The sequence below is a fragment of the Poecile atricapillus genome, chromosome 26 (assembly GCF_030490865.1).
Source record: "Poecile atricapillus isolate bPoeAtr1 chromosome 26, bPoeAtr1.hap1, whole genome shotgun sequence".
Classification (NCBI taxonomy): Eukaryota; Metazoa; Chordata; class Aves; order Passeriformes; family Paridae; genus Poecile; species Poecile atricapillus.
Genome location: NC_081274.1, coordinates 1682490 through 1704927, shown reverse-complemented (window position 1 = coordinate 1704927; position 22438 = coordinate 1682490). Strand labels below are relative to the sequence as shown.

The window sequence follows — 22438 nt, the reverse complement described above, 5'->3', positions numbered from 1 at the left end:
TGAAGCGCCGGGAGCTCGGGGTGCCCGGGAGCTGAGGACGCTGCGAGCTGGGGGTGAGTCCGGGATGGAGCAGGGCTATGCCGGAGCGAGGCCAAAACTCTGTGACTCTCCTTCCTGCCCTGGGCGGGGAGCAGAACACACAAGGAAAGGCTCGGGGGTCTGGATGAGGGTGGGGACAGGTCAGTCCTTGGTCACGGGCACAGCACACCTGACTTGGGGAAATTAATTGAATTTATTATCCAACATGTCAGAACAAGCAAATGAGAAGCAAAGTAATTCCTCCGGAAATCCATCTTCCCCCCAGCTGTCCCTCCTTCCCGGGCTTAACTTTCTGCCCCTCTCCGTCCCCCTCCCCGCCCAGAGGCACAGGGATGGGGGTCACAGTCAGGTCATGTCAGTGCCTCCCCCTGAGGGACAGGAATCCTTGTCCTGCTGCAGCCTGGGGTCCCTGCCAGGGGCCAGAGTCCCTCAGGACCAGGCTGCTCCAGCGGGGATCGCCAGGGGGATCCCCGAGTCCGGCCAGGAGCCACTTCCATGGCTCTGCAGGGGCTTCCCCCGGGCTCGGGGCCTCTCTCAGGCACCCCCTGCTCCGGCTCGGCCTCATTGCCCCCCTCACCCCCCCATGCAGCGAGTGCCCGGGCAGGGAGATCCACGATTTTCACGGGGCTGAATCTTGGAGTTTCTGAGCTTTATTCGGCTGAATGTTGGTGTTTTGTTTTTTTGTGGGGGCAGAATCTTTCTATTTTGGGATGATATCAGATTTTTGGTGTTTTGGAAGTTTTTGATCTGTCTTTGTTAGCGTTCAGGAACACACATAATCACAGACTGAATATATGCAGGTGCTTTATTGAAGCATGGGTGAACTAGGGGTATCAGCAACCCAAATCCAGTTCCGTTGTCTTTGTCCAAAGTGCACATATTTCTACAATTTTAGCTGTAGCAATAATCACTGTAACAACCTTATCAATATTGCTTCATTAATATTGGTTGATTAACTTTATCTATATTGCTTTATGAGAGTTAGCTCATCCTTGCACGAACATGGAACATGTACAAATCTTATCTCTGGGTGGGTATCTTGGAGACCCCAAGTACCAGTTCCCGTTACCGTAAACATTTCAGCTTGCTAGTCCATTCCTAATACCAAGCATTCTTGTGGCCTACCTCTACAAGATTTTAAGAAACATTTTCAGAAACATTTAACCACATGGTAACATATTTCATCTCTTTGAAAGTATTTCACTTTACTATAATAAGTGTAATGCTTTCACTATATACAGTCCTTTTTCTGTGTTTATACTTGATGTTCATCTTTGAATCCACAGTTGTCGTAAGCATTGTTACACTCTGGAGGACTTGGAGATGACAAATGCGGATGTGGATCTCTGTCCCGTGTCAGTGCCTTTATTATCTTCTGGTTCCAGGATACTCTTTCCTTTATCTCTCCTTTCAGAACTGCACAGATTAACCAGATTGCTAAGAACACAATTAGTAGGATTATCAGACTCTCAAAAATAGATTTGATCCAGGAGCTCACATTCCATCCTTACGCCTCAAAACTTTTATCTACCCAACTTGTGGTCAGATCTTCCTGCTCTTTCTGTGCTTCATGTTCTGTTTGTTTTAATTGAGTAATGTCGTGTTCTACATCTGCAGTTCCATTTGGGATGTGGATGCAGCAGTGATCAATTTGTCCTTTTAGGTACCCGCATACTCCGTGTTCTTTCAAGAATAACATATCTAAAGCCAATCTGTTTTGCAGGGTCATTTTAGTTGTGTCTTGTAATTGTACATTTAGCTCTCTAAATCCCTCTTTGGTAACTCTTGCCAATCTCTTTCTACCTGACCTGTAAGTTTGTACAACATCTTTCTATTATTATAATTTGCTATTGGACCAAACAAGGATTCCAGAGCCCACTCAAATTTTACACTACTGGAGGGTTCCTGCCATCTTTCTTTATCTTCAGTTTTGTTTTCCTGAACATCTTGTCTCGTCATTATTTGCAGAAGTTCATGCTCTCCCTTGAATGGGGACCTTCTCCAAATTGGGCATAAGGTGGGGAGGCCTAAAGTAATCTCTTTTACTTTTTCACCTACAGGCAAATGTGTTGTCCAGGTGCCATCGCTTGCTGCCCATCCAAATTGGCCTGGACTCTGAATTGTACTTGTGCTCCATATTACCTTGTGGATCACTTGTCCTATCTTGTCATTTATTTCACCTTGTTTATGTTTGATTCCTCTGCAGGCACATCCAATTTGCAGAGCTACCACTAGCGGTGGCATTTGTTTTATTTCTTCATCATCAGAAGTACAGTCCTAAGTTTTGTTTCATACCCACCAATTCACGTTGTCTGCCTCCATTCTACTACTGGTTGCAGTGTTCCATACCCCTGGATCTGTTTCATTTTCAGAGCCTTCCCCCTTAATGCACCAAGGGCTATCTGCCATAGATTGGAATTTCTGAAGCACACTCATTGACCATGCACTGTCCCAAGCTTCAGCCCGATCTTTTGCTTCCTGTCCTTCACACTTCCACTTTGATACTGAAATCTTTTCTTTAATGACCTTTGCTACCTTTTCATAACACCATCCATAATTCCCTGATCCCCCATACCAGCCTAGTTTTGGTTCATACTTTCCTCCATTTTCATGACAATCCCATCTAGATGAATACTTTGGCTTCTCAGCATTTTCAAGCACTGTCTTATTTGGGTACTCGTAATCTATTTGCAATACACAGCTCACATTTTCATTTTTATTCTTTTGTATTTCAGGTAATTTTGATGTTATAATTCCCCCATTTATTTGGTCTCCTGCTGCCATTGGTATAGGAAGACAGGCAGTTATTTTGCTGGTGTTTTGCATGTTGGCCAAATCTTGAATTAATGCAATCATCCCATTTTCTGCCTGAATAGTATTAGAGACTTTTATCACTTGTGTTTCTGGCTGCACCCCCACATGCCTCTTCATTCTAAAATGAAGAGTTGTCAGCTGATCCTTTTGCATTTCACATCCCAAGGTAACATTGATTCCAGCTGATGGCCCTAAAGGCCATAAAATAATCCCCATTACAGTCACTAGCAACCTAGACATTTGAAACAATCAAACCCGCTTTATCTGCAGCTTTGTTGGCCCTACAGTTTGTGCAGTATAACATAATTCTACACCTCTTGCTTCCCTGTAACATGTACATTTGGATTAGGTTCAGGGGATTCATATGGTTTCCCATACAATATCTCATAAGGACTGACTGACATCCCGCTTCTAGACTTTATCCGAATCCTCAGCAGTGCTATTGGTAAAGCTTGTGGCTGCTGCAGTTTAGCCTCTTGGCATATTTTGCTGATTTGCCTCTTCAATGTCTGATTCATCCTCTCTACCTGTCCACTGGATTGGGGTCTCCATGGTGTATGGAGATCCCAAGCTATTCCCAGTAACCTACTCACTTCCCTCACTACTGTGGCTGTGAAATGTGGGCCCCTATCTGATGATATTCCTAGAGGCACCGCAAATCTTGGAATGATTTCTTGCAGTAACCACTTGACTGTCTCCTTTGCTTGATTTGTGCAACAGGGAAGAGCTTCTGGCCATCCTGAAATGTGTCAACCCCTACCAATAGATATTTGTATCTTTGAGTTCTTGGTAATTCTAGAAAATCTACTTGCCAATAATCTCCTGGTTCTACTCCTTCCCGAATTCATCCTAATTGTGCCTGTTGTCGAGCCACTGGATTGTTCTTTAAGCAAATTTCACATTTTGACATTACTGATTTTGCCATTGTTGACATCTGTACTGAAATTAAACTTTGTTTTATCAATTTCACCAATGCCTCTGCACCCCAATGACATTTGTTATGTTTAATTTGTAGAACTTCTGTCATTATCGAGGGGGGTACCACTGCTTGTCCCTGTGTAGTCACATACCACCCTTCTGAGTTCTTCTATGCATTCAGTGAGCGTCCCAATTTCTCATCTTTTATTGAACATTTTGGTTCTGGGGGTAAATTGAATTGAGATACATTAGTTTTTAAAGGTATCAATGCCATTGCAGTTTGCACTTCTCGAGCAGCTTGTTGGGCTGTCCAGTCTGCTTTCCGATTTCCCTCATGAATTTTGGAGCTTCCTGATTGGTGAGCTTTGCAGTGCATGATTGCTACTTGCTCAGGCTTTTGTACTGCTTTTATTAATTGCAGGACTGCATCTTGATGTTTAATGTGTGTGCCTTGAGAAGACAGCAGTCCTCTTTCTTTCCCCAGTGCCCTGTGTACATGCACCACTCCAAAAGCATGTTTTGAATCAGTCCAGATATTTACTTTGTTCCCTTCATTCATCTCTAATGCCCTGGTTAAAGCAACCAGTTCTGCTCGTTGGGCAGATGTGTTTGCTGGTAAGGAACAAAGTTGGATTCAAAAGGTTAGCTGTCTTTAGTGTGACATCATCCTGCTCGGTTAGGATTACCTGGAATTTCATCATCCTGCTTGGAGATAGCCAATGGCCCCCTTTTGTTCTAGAACAGTGGTCACCATGTGTGGCACATAGACATCTGTGTGTCTACCCATCGTGAGTTTCCTGGCTTCTTGGATCAGCATCACAGTGGCTGCAACTGCCCGCAGGCATGAAGGCCATCCAGCACTCACGTTGTCAAGTTGTTTGGAAAAGCAGCCTACCAGCCTTTTCCAGCTTCCCAAATGTTGGGTCAGCACTCCCAGTGCTGGGTGTGATCTTTCATGCACAAACAGCTGAAAATCTTTGGATAGATCAGGCAATCCTAACGCCGGAGCTGTTGTCAATGCCTCCTTCAGTCTGAGGAAGGCCTCCTTCTGTGGTCTGCCCCAGGTAAGCGGTTGTGTCTTCTGGGCTTCATACAGGGGCTCTGCAATTAGTCCATAGTCCATGATCCACAGGTGGTACCACTCTGTCATCCTGAGGAAAACTTGCAGCTCACGCAGGTTCTGGGGTTCTGGAATAGCACAAATAGCTTGAATACGATTAGTACCCAGCTTACATTGCCCTTGTGAGATTTCACATCCCAGCTAAATCACAGTCTGCCAGGCAGTTTGTGCCTTTTCTTTAGACACTTTATATCCTCCCATTCCCAGCTGATTTAAAATTTCAATTGTTACCTTTATGCAGGTTGTTTTCTCTTCTGTAGCTATCAGTATATCATCAACATACTGTAACAGCAGGTATTGTTCACTTGGTACTTGCCCATTCTCAGTCCAAATCTCCAGCTCCTTCACCAGCTGGCTTCCAAATAGGGTTGGACTGTTCTTGTATCCTTGTGGGAGTCGTGTCCAGGTGAGCTGGGTTTTCCTTCCATTGTCTGGTTTTCCAATTCAAAGGCAAACAGTTTCCTACTTTCTTTGTCAAGGGATATGCAGATAAAGGCATCTTTTAAATCAATTCCAGTAAACCATTTCTATTTCCCTTTCACAGATGTCAACAATGTGTAAGGATTAGCTACCACTGGGTAAATATCTTTAGTTATTCCATTTATTGCTCTCAAATCCTGTACTAGACTGTACTCACCATTTGGTTTCTTCCCTGGAAATATTGGTGTATTCAATTCTGATTCACATTCTTCCAAAATTTGATACTTCAAAAACTTTTCAATAATCTTTATTATTCCTTGCCGTGCTTCTGGCTTTATGGGATACTGTTTAACCTGGACAGCTTTTGCTCCTTCTTTTCATTCTACATGTACTGGTTGTGCCAACTTAGATTTTCCTGGTATGTCTGTTTCCCATACAGAGGGAATTACTGCATCCTCTACTTTCCGAGGCATAGTAGGGACTGGTTTTTCTTTTATCATTAAGATTTGTCCTGTCTTTGATTCAGGTATTTTCATGAAAAGCTCCCCATTTTCAAAAGTTATCACTGCATCAAGTTTTGCTAATAAATCTCATCCTCAAAGTGGAATTGAACACTCAGGCATATCTAAAAATTCATGTGTTAACACTTTGTTTCCAAAGCACAAATCCAGCGGTTGCAGGAATGGTCAATTCTCCTCCTTCCCTGTGGCTCCAACTATTGTTGCTGTTTTGTCTCCAGTTTGCCCTTTTAGATCATTTAGCACAGAATATGTAGCCCCTGTATCCACCAGAAATTTTACTTCTTTATCTCCCAACTGTATAGTTACTAAAGGTTCTTGTATTGGTTTTTGTTCTGATTCTAGTCAGCTGCTGTACTCCCCCAGCACCATTAATTTGGAAGCATCTTGATTCTGATTGAACTGCTTGCCCTGGTTAAACCGATTCAGGCATTCATTTTTCCAGTGCCCCTCTTGTCTACAATAATCACATTGATTTAACCCCAATCTTGGCAAAACCCATCCCCCTCGTCCTCTGCCAAGTCCGCCCCTCCCCAGTCCACAACCACCTCTGCCGTGACCTCTGAAACCTGGATTCTCTCTTCCTTGGATCACTGCCAAAAGATTTTGCTGCTGCTTTTACTAGCTTCCTTTTCCCTGTTATTGTATACTTTCCAAGCCACTTCAAGTAATTTATTCAAATTCCTTGAATCTTCTCCTTCTAACTTCTGCAGTTTTCTCCTAATATCATCCTGTGACTGCCCAAGAAAAATGAACACAAGCTGAACATTTGCTTGTTCTGTTTCTAGTTGAAGATCTGTATACTTTCTTGCTGCCTCCTTAAGCCTTTCCAAAAATGCAGCAGGGGATTCTTTCTTTTCCTGTCTTACCTCATACAATTTAGACCAATTCATAGCCTTAGGTACAGCATTCCGAACCCCTGTCTGGAGCCACTCTTGATATCTCTTCAGCCTCCGCATGTCCCCAAAGGCATTGGGATCCCACCCTGGATCCTCGGTTGGAAAGTTCTCATCTAAAGTCCCCATCACCAGCCCAGTTCTGAGATCTTCTCTCACCTTCTCCTTGGCTGCTCTGAGCACCATCTCTTTCTCAGTAGAGTCCATTAAATTCTCCACTATTACTTGTATGTCATCCCAATCTGGATTCTGAGTTTTCATAATCCTTTTTACCACCCCTGCTACTTTATCAGGATTTTCTCTCTAAGTTCCAGCTGATAGAGGTTCCAGGCGGTAGAGGAGGATAAAGAGGGAAAGGTGAAGTGGGATTAGGCGAGATAGGGTTAGGTGAAATAGGATTGGGTGAAGCGGAGGCAGACAAAACAAAATCGGGTTCTTTTGGTTCTGCTGAAACCACTTGTAAATCAACATCCATCTGTTTTCCCCAACACAAACTTTCTTTTAATGCCAGGTGCTCTAAACAACTTTTTCCTTTTACACAAACCTCACATTTATCACTCACACGTGCCTTAACTGCCATCAATCCACACTCAGCCTGCCATTCTGGCTTGTCTCACAAATAGAAAAACAAATCAACGTACGGAACTTCATCCCACTTTCCCTCTGGCTTACAGCACAACATCAACTGTAAAATGGTGTTGTACTGCAAAGATCCATTTCTCGGCCACTTTTCCCCACTGTCCAGGTCATATCCTGGCCACCATGTATTACAATAATCAATCAACTTTACGTAAATCTTGCCCAAAGTTTCCCTGTTTCCAGTGTGCTAATAAGCACCCCAAAGGAGAAGTACGTGGTACAGGGGCATTGCCACCTCAAATCCCTTTAAGCTTCTCCATGTTACAGTTACAATACACCACACACCACTGCTGCCCAACCTGCAACGCTTTCACACTTGTCTGACAGACGGCGCCTGGGCAATACCAGGAATTCCTCCAGCCCAACCATGCGAAGCTTTGGCTGCATCTTCTCGGCAGGCACCAGAGCAGAGCGAAAAGCACCTTACCTCTCTCAGAGGGACGTTGTGAGCAGCGGAGACTCTCGGGGCTGGATGGGCTTCTGGAGAATTCGTGGCTCTGTTAAGTCTTTGTTCTTCTGGAAGTTCAGGAATGTAGCGGGACTTGGTCTGAGCAGCAGTCCTTGTCAATTAGTTAACATTTTTTGAAACTGGTTATTTCTCCCATTGTTTCCTTATGTACAAGTCCCTGGCCCTATCTCCAAGCAGATTCACTCATTGCCTCTGTTTTTTCTTCCTGGGTGTTCTTTGGTTTTGGGATTGCTCTCAGTGCCCTCATTCTCTGTCCTTTTGTAGCCGTTTGTGGCTCAGGAGGCCTGGCTGCCACCTGCATCCCCTTGCTCAGCTGCTGAATGAGCTGCACTCAGCAAGGTGTGGTGCATGGTAAAAAGATGAGAGTTGCTGTAGCACATGAGAGGAGAAACAGCATTTGTTTAACCCATGGTCTGTGAGGGAATCACAAAACCGTGTCCCATTCCCACCTTTTCCACGTTTGGACTGGTATATGAGCTGCTTTTTTATTTCTTTTGTTGTCTCTTTTACTAGTTCTTCATTAACATCTGTTTGCCATCAGCATTTTGAATAATTTAACTTTTCCCAATCCTCTCCTTTTTCTGCCAAAAGATAATGTAATCCCATGTGATATAAAAGATATTTCATCCCATGGTGAAATATTGTGTTCTTCATCTCAGCGGATTGGTTGGGAGGAAGGTCAGGAGCTGGAGCTGTGTGGTTGGTTATTATTTCAATGACATCCTGTAATCTAATTATGTCACTGAAATGAGAAATGGTTCCTCTGGTATCTGATATGAATTCATCAGGGTTGCCAGGGTCTGGTCCATGGTGTTGCAGGATTTGTTCTGGTGGTCGTTCATCTTTTCCCCATTTTTGGGTGCTCCCTCCAGCCAGGGCTGCATCAATTGTCAGCTTTTCTCTCATTAAATCATCACATACTTGGATTCCCAACTGATTTCTCTGAACTTGTGGTAGCAAATAATCTCCAGTGGTCTGATACACCCTATATAACATAGACAGTGACAGCACATGTTGGAGTGGGGACAGGGATGATTCTCCCCCACTTGTTTCAGTGAAGTTTTCACAACATTCCCCATCTTTTGTTTTCCTTTGCAGTTTAACCAATTTGTGTTGCAGAGTCAGCTATCCTCACAATGGCTCTGCCTTTAGCTGTGCAAATTCCATCTGTGCAAGCAGGCAGAGCTTGGGCTGAGGGGCAGAGGGAATCAGCCCAATTCCTCCTGCAGGCAGGAAGCCCCTGGGCCATTGTGCAGGCTTTGGGGCATCAGTGTTAATTTGCATTTCTAAAGCTCCTCTCCTGGCTGCCTGGAACAAAGCTTCTCTTCCAGGGCAGCTGTGGGTGATTCAAGTGTTCTTCCCACTTCCCTGCTGGTGCCTTCTTTGCTGATCTTTTTTTGGCACAAAAAAATATTCTATTAAAGGTTTACAAGTTAAAGGGTCACCTTTAAAGCTCTTCTAGTTTTTCAAAATACATCTTAAATGTGAACATAAGATAACCCATACCCATATCATTTTGCCATCACTATGGGCCACACACAAACATAAAAAGAGAAATTACAAAGCAATCAAGTATTTTCTTTTTATTTTCCTAGGACTAAAAACTGATTCTCACAACGCTGGCCCAAACAGAATTGACAATATAGAAGTAAAATTATTATGAAAAATTATTCTAATAGTGTAATCTTTTCACTGAAACTGTGAGAAGCAAAACCTCTTCAACAATGTCTTTAGAGAAATAAGGTGTTACTTGATTCTGGCCAGAATGTGCAACGGAAATCATTAAACCCACACTTAGGCTGGGTGTGCAGAGAAAATCATTCCATGACACATGAGTTTGACTAGATTTTTCTAAATTTATACAGTCTGAACCCATAGAAATCCATTGGTTTAATGGTCATTGGTTTGAAGGTGTGGAGTTGTTAGGATTTGGTTTCCTGTTGCAGCCGGATTTCTGTGCCTGTGATGTGAATTAGGTGGGCACTCCTGGATTTCCTGCTCAGCCTTTTCCAGACCAGGTGTCTCCAGCTGTGCCTGGGGCAGTGTCTGGGGTGGATGTTTGCTGCTGGGTGTTGATGTTTTGTTGATGGTTGTTATCTTGGTGGGAATATTTTGGGCTATTCCCAGTCTGTTGAGATGTTAATTTCATCTCTGCTGAGTGGTGGAAAAGAAACATTAAAATTCCTTTCCCCAAGGCAAAGGCAAACCTAGTGTGACCAGAGAAATAAGATTTGAAGCCATGTTAAAGTTGGTCTGTTTTCCCAGAATTGAATCCCAGGCCGAGCAGAGTGTGAGTGTAATTGAGAGGCAGAGTGGAATTGTCCCGGTGCCTTCCCCAGCAGCTGTGGCGAGGGCAGGCACAGAAAGGGCTGAAGCTGCAAGAGTGAGAGCAAGGATTGTCCCGCAGTGGCTGGAGATGGCAAAGGAGGGTGGCCAGGCCGAGGATTTGAGCAGAGGATCTGTGGGCAGGCCCAGGGGCTTCCCCCGCTGGGGAGCCCTGGCTGCTGCTGCGTTGCCTTCAGTGCAGGCTCAGGGGTGGCCTGTTTAATATTCCCTTCCAATTCAGATTTCTGAGTCTGGAAGAGCCATGGCTGGGGCATCAATCATTTTATTTTTTTCATTTTGTTGAGTTTTGTTCTCTTTCTTATGTCCATCCCATAACATTGAGACTATCTGGGGCTAAAGAAGTCAGAAAATGTGTTGGCTGCAACAGAGAATCCTCAATCCAGCTCCTGCAATTCCCTGTTAATCCTAAAAATTGCTGCAGGTCCTTTTTAGTCCGGGGAAACATTATTTCTGAGATTCCCTGGACCCTCTCAGAGTCAATACAAGACAAAGCTTCTGTCAAAATAGGTCCCAAATATTTAACCATTTTCTCTACCATTTGCCCTTTCTTTTATTTTAGATAATCGAAGCTGCTTTTTAGCCTGAAAATGAAGCCATTTCACAGAGGCTTCCTCTACCTCTTCTCCTCATTTTTCTGACTGGATCAAGTCATCCACATCCTGCATTAAGCCAGTCCCTGGGGGTGAGGTCAATTCCTTTGATATTTCCTGCAAGGCTTGCCCCAGTCAGGCCGGTGCTTCCGTGCATCCCTGCAGAAGGACCGTCCATGTCTTGAGCATTTTCCCTTCTACCTCTTGTTGCCAGCCCAAGGCAGAATTGTGTTTGCATCCTGTGGAAGTGGGCAGATCCCCAGAAAGCATCTTTTGCATCAAGTTGTGAATGGCAGCAGTGTGAGGAGGGCACCTGGTTCAGGCTGGTGTAAGGATCTGAGCCTGTGGGGTGCCTCGGTTTCATCATCTCATTTCTTCTTCTTGGGTCCTGCAGCATTGTGTGGATTCCATTGGATTTCTTGTTTGGCAGGATAGGAGCATTCTAGGGAGCCATCCCTGGCTCCCCAAGCCGTGCCTTGAGCAGGACTCACAGACAGGCTGTGAGCCCTTCCTTCCCTCCCTTGGAACAGGGGATTGCTTTTCGACACCTCTTGTCCTGGCTGCTTCAGGGAAATTTGGAGAGGCTCCATATCTAATTTTGCCGATTTCCCTTGGGTTGCCCACACTTCTGGGTTCAGCTCAGCATAGGTCTTGTGTGCTGGTGTCCCACTCTTTGATATTTAGTGAGAAGGAAAAAACCATCCATGGAAATTATTTTTTTGAGATAAGCTGCTGAGAGCTTCCTCTGTGCCTGGGAAAAAAGCCAGCAGCTGGCTAGCTCTGAGATAGACAACTGATTGAACCATTTAGGAGTTGGATCCCTCTCTGTGAGATCCAAATTTTAAAATCAGCAATCCTGGGAAATCTTTCTCTTTGCTTCTGGCCTAAGAAGGTAACAGAGCTCTGCTGGGGCCGGCCCCGCTCCTTTGTGGTCTGTGGGAGGCTGGGCCAGACCCCAGCGGCTCCCGGGCGGGGGATGGAGGCTGCGGGACCCCGGCCCCAAGCTGGGCCAGGTCACGGCTGCTGACATCTTTCCAACACTGACCCCGCCGTGTCCCGCACTGAGCCGGGGTCCGCTGGGCCCCAGGCTGAGCCCCCCAAACACCGGGACTGCTGCCCACTGCCCACGGCCGTCTCCAGGCCTGGGCAGGATATTAACCCTTTCACTCCACAGAGGAGACCTGCAGACCTTGATCCTCTCTCCCAGAGAGAGAAAAAGAGTGTGGACACGTAGAAAGACAACATGAAAACACCAAGGTCAGTAGAGAGAGTCAAGCCTCAGATGGAAGGAGGATGAGGTGATGCCCCTATGGGGCTGAAAGCTCTTTTAATACTGCCATAGAGATAAAGAATAACACACTAAAATATCCCCTCTAATTCATGAGAGAGTATGGGGAGGTAAAGTATTCAAACTGTTGATGTGAGCAGAAGTATCCACGATGAAACAAAATAAATACTAAAGAAATTGTGATCCCATGAGAAGCTTGAACAGAGGGAGAGTGATGAAGACCCTTTGTCCCCAGGGAGAGGAGACCTCAGTTCTCAGAGATAATTACAGGGATATATAAAGAAAACCTTTACTTTTGAACAGCTCATCCTTAAAATAATACCCAATAATAAAAATAAAACCATAAAAAAAAAAATATATATATATAAAACCCCAACATAAAAAGCCCATAAATGCAGCTGTAAGAAGGCTATGACAATGAGACAAGTTTCATGATTGTAATTGCTTTTGCAGGCAGCTGGTATTCATAAATTAAATGCCAGAAATAAAAGCCACAAGAGAAATGTTTCTCGTAAAAAGGTTTCCATAGCATGGCAAGAGAAAGCTCCTGTCCCTACAAAAACTAACAAAATGTTATTGTAGAGTTAGAAACTAATTTAAAATCCCAGGTTTTGTCTCTATGTTGTCACTTAAGAAAAAAATGAAGTGAGGCAGGGAGAGGAAGAGGGTTCTAAGTTTTAGAAGCTTTATTCTTTCAGTCCTGTTAATAAATTTTTCTTCATACCTTTTAAGTTTTAAGCCTGTTTTCCCCTTCTCTGAATCCACATCTCACAGCAAGAAATTAGTAAGTGCACAAGTAATTTTAGCCAACGCTAAACCCTCCACATTATTTAGTTCGTTAGCCGGGAAACTCAAATTGGCAAATGTAAACCACTGCACCCGTCCCTCAGGCAGTGCTCAGCCAATCAGGGGGCGCGGCGTTGATGACTCACCGGTTGCCAGGCAGATCTGCAGCTCGGCTGGCCGAGAGCCCAGCGCTGCCCCAGGCCGAGCTGGCCCAGCTCCATCCGTGCCCCTGCGGTGGGATGCTGTGGGAGTGGGGGGGAAGAGGGAGGCGGCAGTGGGTGCTGGGCCTGGGGGCAGGAGGAGAAGGTAAGGAGAAGCAGGATTGAAGAACAAAATGGTCAAACAATGCCCATGGAGGGAAGTGGTTTTCCCCTTTATGTGAGGAGATTGTGCAGGAAAAGAAGGAAGAGTAGGAGGAAGAGGAGTGGGAGGAAGAGTAAGAACACAGGAGGAGATGGAGGAGCAAGAAGAGGAAGCAGCACAAGGTTCCACCCTTCCCTGTACCTACAGCCCCCCCAGCCCCAGGAGCGCTGCCCACCCTGACATGCAGCAGGTGACCAGGAGGGTCACCTTTTCCATGACCTTCACGGGACTGAATCTTGGTATTTCTGCGCTTTATTAGGATAAATGTTGGTGCTTTGGTTTCTTGCAGGGGCTGAATCTTTCTATTTTGGAGGATGTTTTGGGCTGAATCTTGGTGTTTTGGAAATTCTTACAGACACAAGATGCCCAATGACTTCCTGAGATGAACTTGGGCAAAGAAGAACCCACAGCCCAAGGCGCTCTCCTCTTGTTTTTTTCCCCCAAACCAGGATTTTAGATTCCCAAACTGGCTGGATGGAGGAGAAGAAAAAGCCCCAAAGATGCCTCACAAGGAGGGGCTGCAAACCCAACCCAGGGAGCTGCGAGGAGGAAAGATCCCCCCAGTGCCAGCAACACGGCCAGAGATCCAACCAGAGCTCAAAGCTGAGGGAGAAGCCCCACAAGTGCTTGGAATGTGGGAAGGGTTTCAGGTACAACTCCAGGCTGAGCCGGCACCAGGTGATCCACACTGGGGAAAAGCCCTACGAGTGTGGGAAATGTGGGAAGAGTTTCAGAGATACCTCTGACCTGATGACACACCAGGTGGTCCACACAGGGGAACGGCCCTACACCTGCTTGGAATGTGGGAAGAATTTTGGTCAGAGCTCCACCCTGAGAAAACACCAGCGCATCCACACTGGGGAGAGGCCCTACGAGTGTCCCCAGTGTGGGAAGAGGTTTCAGACCAGCTCCAATGTCCTCCTACATGAGCGGATTCACACAGAGGAGAGGCCCTTCCGCTGCCCCAACTGCGGGAAGGGCTTCAATCGCAACTCCCACCTCATCAGGCACCAGCGCATCCACAGTGGGGAGAGGCCCTACGAGTGTCCCCAGTGTGGGAAGAGCTTCTCCAGGGGCTATCACTTGACCCAACACCAACGGAGGCACCAGTAAGGGAAGCCCTGCGAGTGCCCCGAGTGCGGGAAGAGCTTCGTGCCCTGCTCCAGCTCCATCCCCCATGGGAGGATCGGCGTTGGATGATCCCCAGTGACCCCCGTTGGGCAGAGCCCTGGTGATCCGTGGTCCTGGTGATCCGTGTTGGGAAGACACCTGGCTGGGAGGCTCCACATCTTCCTGGCTCCCTGTGGGCACCTGGATGAAATCAGGGGAATGAAAGTCCATTAGGACACAGACCAACAATGGGAATTCCTTGTGGGGAGTAGATTTGTTGACTTTCAATCCCAGAAAATCTTTTAAATTCAATCCTATCTTCTGGTGGCATCAAGGAATACTGTATGGTCTTGGAGGTCTTTTCTAACATCAGTGATTCCACAAGTTTAATTTCCTTCCGCCCAAGGGTGTCTTTCTCAGCAAAATGTTGATGGTTTTGGGCAAAGATCAGTATTTTGGAGACAGTGGGGTGGAAATCCCCCGAAAAAGTTCTTTCCTCCCACCCAACTACGTGGATCATCAGCTGGCATGGACACAGAAATCTTTTACTTTGGGCCTTCTTTGGCTTTTCCTTTCTCTTCATCCTTTGAAAACGCCTGAAACTGGGGAAAAATAAAGACATTGACAAAGACATGTGTAGGGAGCTTGAGGGACATGGACATGGTAAGACATGGACATGGAGAGTGACATGGGAACACATGGACATGGACAGGGATGTAGCCATTCATGGGGACATGCGGGGACACTGGCACAGATGTGGGGGACAATGCCAGGGATGGAAACATGGTGGGGACACAGCCCTGGGTGAGGACATGGGGGGACATGGCCAGTGACATGTGGGGCCATGGCCATGGCCGCTGCCATGGGGGGAACTTGCAGGGGCTGTGGGGGATGCTGGGTTTGAGGGAGTTGAGGGTTCCTGGCAGGGACTTGGGGCTTGCTGAGGGCTTTGGGGAACCCAGGCCGAGCGGCTGCGGCTGCGCTGGGAGCCCCTGGCAGAGGTTCTGGGGCAGCTGCTCAAGGACCCCCTGGCCTGGAGCCCCAGCCGGGCATTGGGCTCCTGGAAGGGAATGAACGTCCTTGTGCCCAGGAGGGAAATCCCAGCACCCCCAGGGTGTGGGGGGCAGCTGAGAGGCCACAGCAGGGAGGGGAAAGACAGACAGAGCTGTCCCCCTCCAGAACTGCACCCCAAAAATCCCCAAACTCAGGAATTGCTCCCAGGAAAAAGCTGCCAGCATCTGCTTGAATTGAGTGAAAGGGGGGATAGGAGAGGTGGGGTGGTGGATTGGGCGGCAGTGGGGCAGGGGTGGAGGAGCAGGGGAAAAGAGGGGCATGGGAGCCCCATATTGGGTTTGGATGAGTCTCGCTCCTCCTTCTTCATCCTGCCTCCTTCTCCTCTCTGGCCCTTTTTCTCTTCCTCCATCTCTTCTGTTCACCCCCGGCCCAGTGCCCACCCCTGGACCCCCTTTTTTCCAATTCCTTCACGCCCCACGGGAGGAGCCAGGATAGAGCTGGGGCAGGTTGGGCTGTGGCAGCGCTGGGCTCCTGGCATGGTCCAGGTACCACCCATTCACCCCCTCCCCAAATTTCCCTGGCGGCTTCAGGGGTCCCAGTGCTTTTTAGGGTTTGCTGGGTGCCATGCTGGAATTTGGTGTCTCCCAAGGAGTCCCCAGAACAGGATGACACATGGGGAGGACACACGGGGGTCCTGATCCATCACTGCACAGGGTCTGTCCCTGCCAGGGTCTCCCCATGTCCCTCCCCACTGCCCCCCATAAATGGGAGAGGGGCGAACTGGGAAGCTTTGCTGGGAACACTGGGAACAGCCGGGCGGGGGCAGAGTGACAGCAGAGCTGGGGGGACACACGACCCCTCCAAAATCAGGGTGGGGATGGAGCGGGGGGTCCCAGCCAGGCCTGAGGCCACATGGAGGGGCTGCGACCGCCAGCGGCTCAGGAGCTCTGTGGGCAGAGAAAAGGGAGTGACACCGGGCTGGGGGTCATGGGGAAGCACACACGCTCCAGGGGAGGGGAGACATGACCTCCGGGACACCCCCTTACCTTCTTGTACAGGTAGAAGCCAATTTCCAGCACCAGGAAGACAAAGCCCAACAAGGAGCCCCCGATCCCTGTCAGCATCTTGCTGCGGGTAGAGTCTGGCGGCATCTCTGGGGGGTCTGCAGAGGTCAGAATCTCCCCCAAAAACTGTCTCAGACACCCCAAGCCCTTCCAAGCACCCTTCCACTCTCGTCCACCCCATCCAGGACCTCTGAAACCTCCTCCCAGTCCCTTCCCAGCCTCCCCAGGACCACGAAAGAACCTTCTGTCCCTATCAGGATCCCACAGCCCCCTCCCAGTTGCCCCCCACTGCCCCAGGACCCCCAAACCCTCTCCCAGTCCTTTCCCAGCCCCACCCGGACTCTCAGTCTCTTCCCAGCACAATGAACCTCATCCCAACCCCTGCTTTCCAATGCCCAGTCTCCTTCCAGCCTTTCCAGGCTCACTCAAATCCCTCCCAGTGACACCCAGCACCCCTAAACTCCCTCCCAGTTTCCACCAGGACCCCCAGAACCCCATCCCACCCTCCCCAACATCCTTTAATCCCCTTCTCAGCCATTCTTGACCCTCAAACCCCTTTCCCAGTTTAAACCAGTCTATCTCAAACTCCCTCCCAGTTCCTCCCAGCACACCCCAATCCCCCTCTGGGCCCCCCAGTGCCTCCCCCGCTGCCCCCGGCGCTGTGGGGGCCGGGCCGTGCCCCAGTGCCGGCTCAGGGGGTGCTCCAGGCTGACGTGCTCCACCTGGCAGCTGGAGCTGAGCCCGCATTGCCGGGGGCTGTTTCCAGCAGCACCAGGACCAGAAGACACAGAATACAAGTGTACAGCAATTTATATATGGGGAGAGTCCAGGGGTGGATACAAAACTTCAACCAGTGAGGGATATCCTGGGGAGGGGAATAGGACACATGGACCAATGGGGTGCTGTGGATTAGGGGATTTCCAAAGGGGACGTCCAAGCAGGGGGTTGGCATAAGGCAGGATTGACAGGGAACATTTGGGAACAAGGGGCAGGGTGGACAAGATTGATAGGGAAGGTGCTGGAAAAAGGGGTTGGGATACAATGATGGGCAGGGCAGGGGAGGAGATAACTTTGGGTCAAACCAACAAAGCAGGGGGGTAACAGAACAAACCACTTATACAAACAGCTTCAAACTTTAAACAAAAACACACCACAACATCTCCCCCTTTTCTGTTTAAAAGGCAGAGCTGTGGTTTTGGGGGATCCATTATTCTCATTTTGGCAGGTCCCTGGCTCGGCTGCAGGGGGGTCCCAGGGTGTGAGGATGGAGGGTTTGGGAGGGTTCCAGTCCTGGATACAGGGGTGCACGGGGGTCCTGCTGCAGCAGAATGGGAGTTCAGGGGGGTCCCTTCCTCTGTTCTGGGGTTCAAGGGGTCCTGGTGCCTGAAAATGGAGGTTCAGGGGGGTCCTGGTGCCCAGAAATGGGGGTTCTGGCAGGTTTCCATTCCCGAGAATGGGGGTTCAGGGGGTTCCAGGTTCCAGATAAGGGGGTGCAGGGGTTTTTAGGGCTGGGGAAGGGGGTACCAGGGGGTCCCGGTGCCCCGAAATGAACGTTCAAGGGGGTCTCTGTGCCCAGGAAGGGGGGTTTTCCTGGAAATGGAAGCACAGAGGTTCCCCATTCCCAGTGTAATAAATGGAATTGGTTTGTGCTAACTAAATTGCAGCTGTTATTAAAGTCGTTATTAGAAACTATCAAGAATCAGTGTTTTAAAGCAGATGTACCCCTTTGCAGATGTTGCATGTCAAAATTAAGGCACAGGATGTAGTTTAGAAGATAAATGGTGTCTCAAGACCAAAATGGCCTTGAGATGGACAAAATTAGGATGAATCTAGGCATTGGGCCTAAAGATTAGAAAATATAAGAGTAATTAGTAGACCAACATAACACAACGCTTAGTACACACATGCAAACCTGTAAGGTTATCCAAAGGACAATGAGGAAGAGGAGAAGCCTTTGCCAAAAGACACCCAAAAGAAGACTGAAGACCCCCTAACAACAAGTGAAGCATGCGCCATTGAAGAAAGGTGATGTAAAATCAGCAAAATCAGAAATAGGAGGAAACTTACGGGAAACATGAATGAATATTTATAAGCATACAGTATATAAGTTTAGCTTGAAGTGCTTTATTTTGTACGTGAGGTGAGGTGAGAAGCACCCCCTGTACCCCAGTCGGTTTTGCTTATGCCTTAACCATCTGTAACCACTGCCCAATTGTATGCACATTGTAAGAGACAGGTTCGGGAATCAAGAGACGACCCAGTGTGAGTTAGTTGCTTTTTCCAAATTTATTACAATCTTAGCTACATTTTTATAGTATTTTGAAAAGGTAACCTGCGATCTGTATTCTACTATGATTGGATAATTGCTATTTTTCACGCATTAATTTCTACATTTCTATTGGACCAGCTCATAACACCCAAGCTCTATAAGATACTTTTTAGTAAAACTTGTTAAGATACATTTATCAGATTTCTCATCCTAAATTCTTATTCTTCATTGTCTTATTAACACTTAGTCTTCTTCATTTCTTTGATACAGTATTTTGCCAAGGACTTACGCTAGCTCAAAGTCAGGGTTGTGCAGGCCTTCCAAGGAGCTATGGCTTCGAGAAGCGAGCCATTCTTGAACAGCACATATATATAGAAATAGATATACCTGAATATATTTTCTAAATTGTATCTTTCTTATTAAATTGTATTCTTTTACTAAATTGTATTCTTTTATTATTTTGTTTCCAATTTATTAAAGTATTTTATCAATTAATTAGATTGATTGTTTGGAAATTTGAAAGTCATTTATAACACTACTTATTTCAAACATTATGTAGACTATGTAGGAATGAAAAAAACCACCAAACTGCAGCAGGATATCCACTGTGCTTTAGGTTCTTCTTATTGAGATTCTGCAGGGTGAGAATATTTGGCTCATTCTGAGAACTGACAACATTTTTTACCATTCAAAATTAGATCTGCTTGTGTGAGTACCACATTTCAAAAACCCAAGCCTGGGAACCTCTTTCTGTTTTTCTTCTGTCCCTGAGCAGGTAACGGGGATCCGGCCCCTGTTGGGCCCTGGCGGGGCCGGGCCGGGCTCTGCTGCAGCGCTGGCCCCTCCCGGGAATCCCTCTGGGTCCCGTTCCCGGGGGGCCGAGCCCTTCCCGGGGAACCCGCCCAGCCCCTTCCAGCGGCGCTGCCGGGCCGGGCCAGCCCCCGGCTCGGCTGAAATTCTGCTGCCACTGAGTTTCTGCAGAAGCTGCCGGGCAGGGGGAGCGGAAGCGGCCTCTGAGTGCTGGCCTGGCTGCTGAGATCCCAGTGCAGCCACGGGAAAATCATCCAGCAGGAACAGCTCCGGCAGCTGCCCCAGCACAGAGCGAGTAACCAGCCACAGGCCTGGGCAAGATATTAACCCTTTCAATACACAGATGAGACCTACAAACCTTGTTCATCTCTCCAGGGACAGAAAAGGACAGAGTAACAACATGCAAAAAAACAACATAAAAAAAATCAAAGTCAGTAAAAAAAAGTCAAACCTCTGATAGAAAAAAAATGAAAAAATGTAAATTAAAACGAAAATATTCTTTTAGTAAAGCCATAGAAATAAACAATGATGTATGAAAATATCTCCTTTAATTAATGAAAAAACTATAAAAAAATATTCAAACTGTAAATCTAAACAAAAACATCCATTAATGAAACCAACCTAATGTTAAAATAACTGTAATCCCATAAAAAGTTTGAACAGAAAAATAAATAAAAACAATAAAAAACCTTTTCCCCCAGGGAGAGAAGAAGAAAACTTCTGTTCCCAGAGATGATCACAAAAACAGATGAAGAAAACATTTGCCTTCAGACAACTCATCCTTAAAATAACATCCCATGAATTCATAACCCATAGACACACCTCTCAGAGGGCTGTAAAAATGAGAAAAACGTCACAATAGCAAAATTGTAAAATTGTATTTGTAAAAATAAAAAACCACAAAAAACCTGTTCCTTGTAAAAAAGTCTCCATGACATAACAAAATCTAATAAAAACTATTGCATAATTAATATTGTTTTAAAATCACAAGTTTTATCTCGACAATGTCAGATAAAACAAAAAAAAGTTATTCAGGGGGAGGAAAGGTGTTCTGAAAGTTTTATTCTGGTTTCTTATTCTTGTACTCCAGTTAATAAAGTTTCTTTATTCCTTCTAAGTTTTAAGCCTGTTTTGCCCTTCTCCTAATCCATATCTCACAGACAGAAATGAGTAAGTGCCCTGGAGATTTCAGCCAGCGCTAAACCCACCACATTATTTAGTGCATTAGCCAAAAAACTCAAATTAGCGAATCTCAGCCACTGCACCAGGCTGAAGCTGAGGATCCCCAGCCAAGCTCAGAGGGAGGAGAACACAGCATTTGTGGGATCCTTTCCAGTCTGACTTGCTTTAGCTGGAGCCTGGGGGAGGAGAGAGCAGGAGAAGGGTTGGCTGAGTCCTCTCCCCTCTGCCTTGCCCTTCTCTGCTGGATCCTCAGTTCATCCCACACCCACCCCAAGACTCCATCCCCATCCTACTGGTGCTGACGGGATTAAAGGAGATAAAGAGGAGATTAAAACAGATAGAGAGGAGAGAAAAAGAGAAGTTTAAATGCAGATTAAATATGAAAGAAATGCATATGTTCGTGGCTGCTGAGAGTTCAAAGGGAGCTGAAGGGTTTGCGAAGGGACAGGAGCCCGTGAAGGGCTCAGGAGCTGCTGCTGCCGGGAGGGAGGAAATGCACCAATGGCTCCCAGCAGAGTCTGTGCTTTGAGGCTCTTTCCCAAACAGCTGCAGGAGGGAAAGCAGCTGAGTTTGGAGGAAGAGTTTTCTGCTGAGGTTTCCTGTTTGGAGCTGTCACAAGCTTGAGCTGCTCAAGGGAAAGGCGGCTCTGCTTCCAGCAGGGCCCAAGTGCACGGGAGCACAACTTGGTTCCCTGGCCCTGAGCCAACGGGCAGCAGCAGCTTCTGTTCCCTCCTGGCTCTTGTGTCATTTCCAGCAACACAAGATACACCAAGAAAAGCTCCTCCAGAACATGCCATGATCAACACAACCTGATTTCATTGCATGAAGGAGCTCTGACAGTCCCACGGGCTCAGGTTTGTTTGTCAGTCAACAGAGCAGGGAAAAGCACAGACACATTCCCTGCACAGGGAATTCACAGGAGGAAAGTGCAGCGCTGGAGGATGTGCTTGGATACAACGTTCCCACGGCAGTTTTGGGGATAAAATCATCAGCAGAGAGAAAAGAAAAAGTCCTACCAAGGGTGGGCTGGGGAGGGCTGGTGCTTCCCGGGAGGCTCCCGAAGCTCAAGAGGACAAAGCCCAGACCTTGTCCAAGCTGCGAGCTGGGTCTGAGCCAGAAACCAGGGGGTGGCAGAGCCATTGCTACTGAAGGGCTTCAGATTGCCAAAGCTAAAGTGTCCAGTATCAAGGAACAACTTGAGGTTACAGAAGTCCCAGCGCCCACGTTCCATCCCCTCATTTCAAGGTGAAAGTGGAGCTTCACTTGTGACTCTGCTTTTTAAGAATCAATGTCAAACTTCAACAAAATTCCCTTAGAAAGACCCCATGAAGGTTCACACTGTGAGAGCTCACTCGAGGCAGCCCCAACTCCTTTCCTGGTTCAGTCCCTGTCAAGCCCACTGTGCTTCCCAGCTGCTTTGCTCCAGCTCCCCCCAAATCACCATGAATTCCACTGAACTGAAACAAATCCAAGTCCTCGTGGGTCGGGACAAGGGCAGGGAGAGGTCACTCAGGGATCACCATCAGGGGCACAACAGCCCGACATGGGGAAATGAACTGAACTTAGGACTGAGCAAATCAGACCAGGAGAATGAGGATTAAAATCAATCTTGAGAAACACCTCCTCCCGCTCCTGAACTTTTCTGTCCGGGCCGCTGCTCGCGGGGCACAGAGAGGGACCCGGCCCTGTCCCTCCAAACCTCCCTGGGAATCACCCCAGAGCCCTCAGCTTTCCTTCTGCCCATCCCGGGGGCCCCTTGTCCCTCCCAGTGGCTCCCGTGGCT

The 22438-nt window shown here is 47.3% G+C and overlaps 2 protein-coding genes across 2 annotated transcripts in view; both read left to right on the top strand.

Moving 5' to 3' along the window:
* The window catches only part of LOC131588634 (zinc finger protein 239-like), a 156736-nt gene that overhangs the window by 55328 nt on the left and 78970 nt on the right, over positions 1-22438 (top strand). The window lies entirely within an intron of this gene.
* LOC131588622 (gastrula zinc finger protein XlCGF9.1-like) lies at positions 12710-14860 on the top strand. The gene has a single exon (XM_058857581.1). The coding sequence runs from the start codon at positions 13681-13683 to the stop codon at positions 14317-14319; it is 639 nt and encodes a 212-aa protein (XP_058713564.1). The 5' UTR covers positions 12710-13680; the 3' UTR covers positions 14320-14860.

What these genes read in the sequence shown, in the direction of transcription:
- LOC131588622 (XM_058857581.1), top strand. Translation starts at nt 13,681, where the DNA reads ATGGAGGAGAAGAAAAAGCCCCAAAGATGCCTCACAAGGAGGGGCTGC.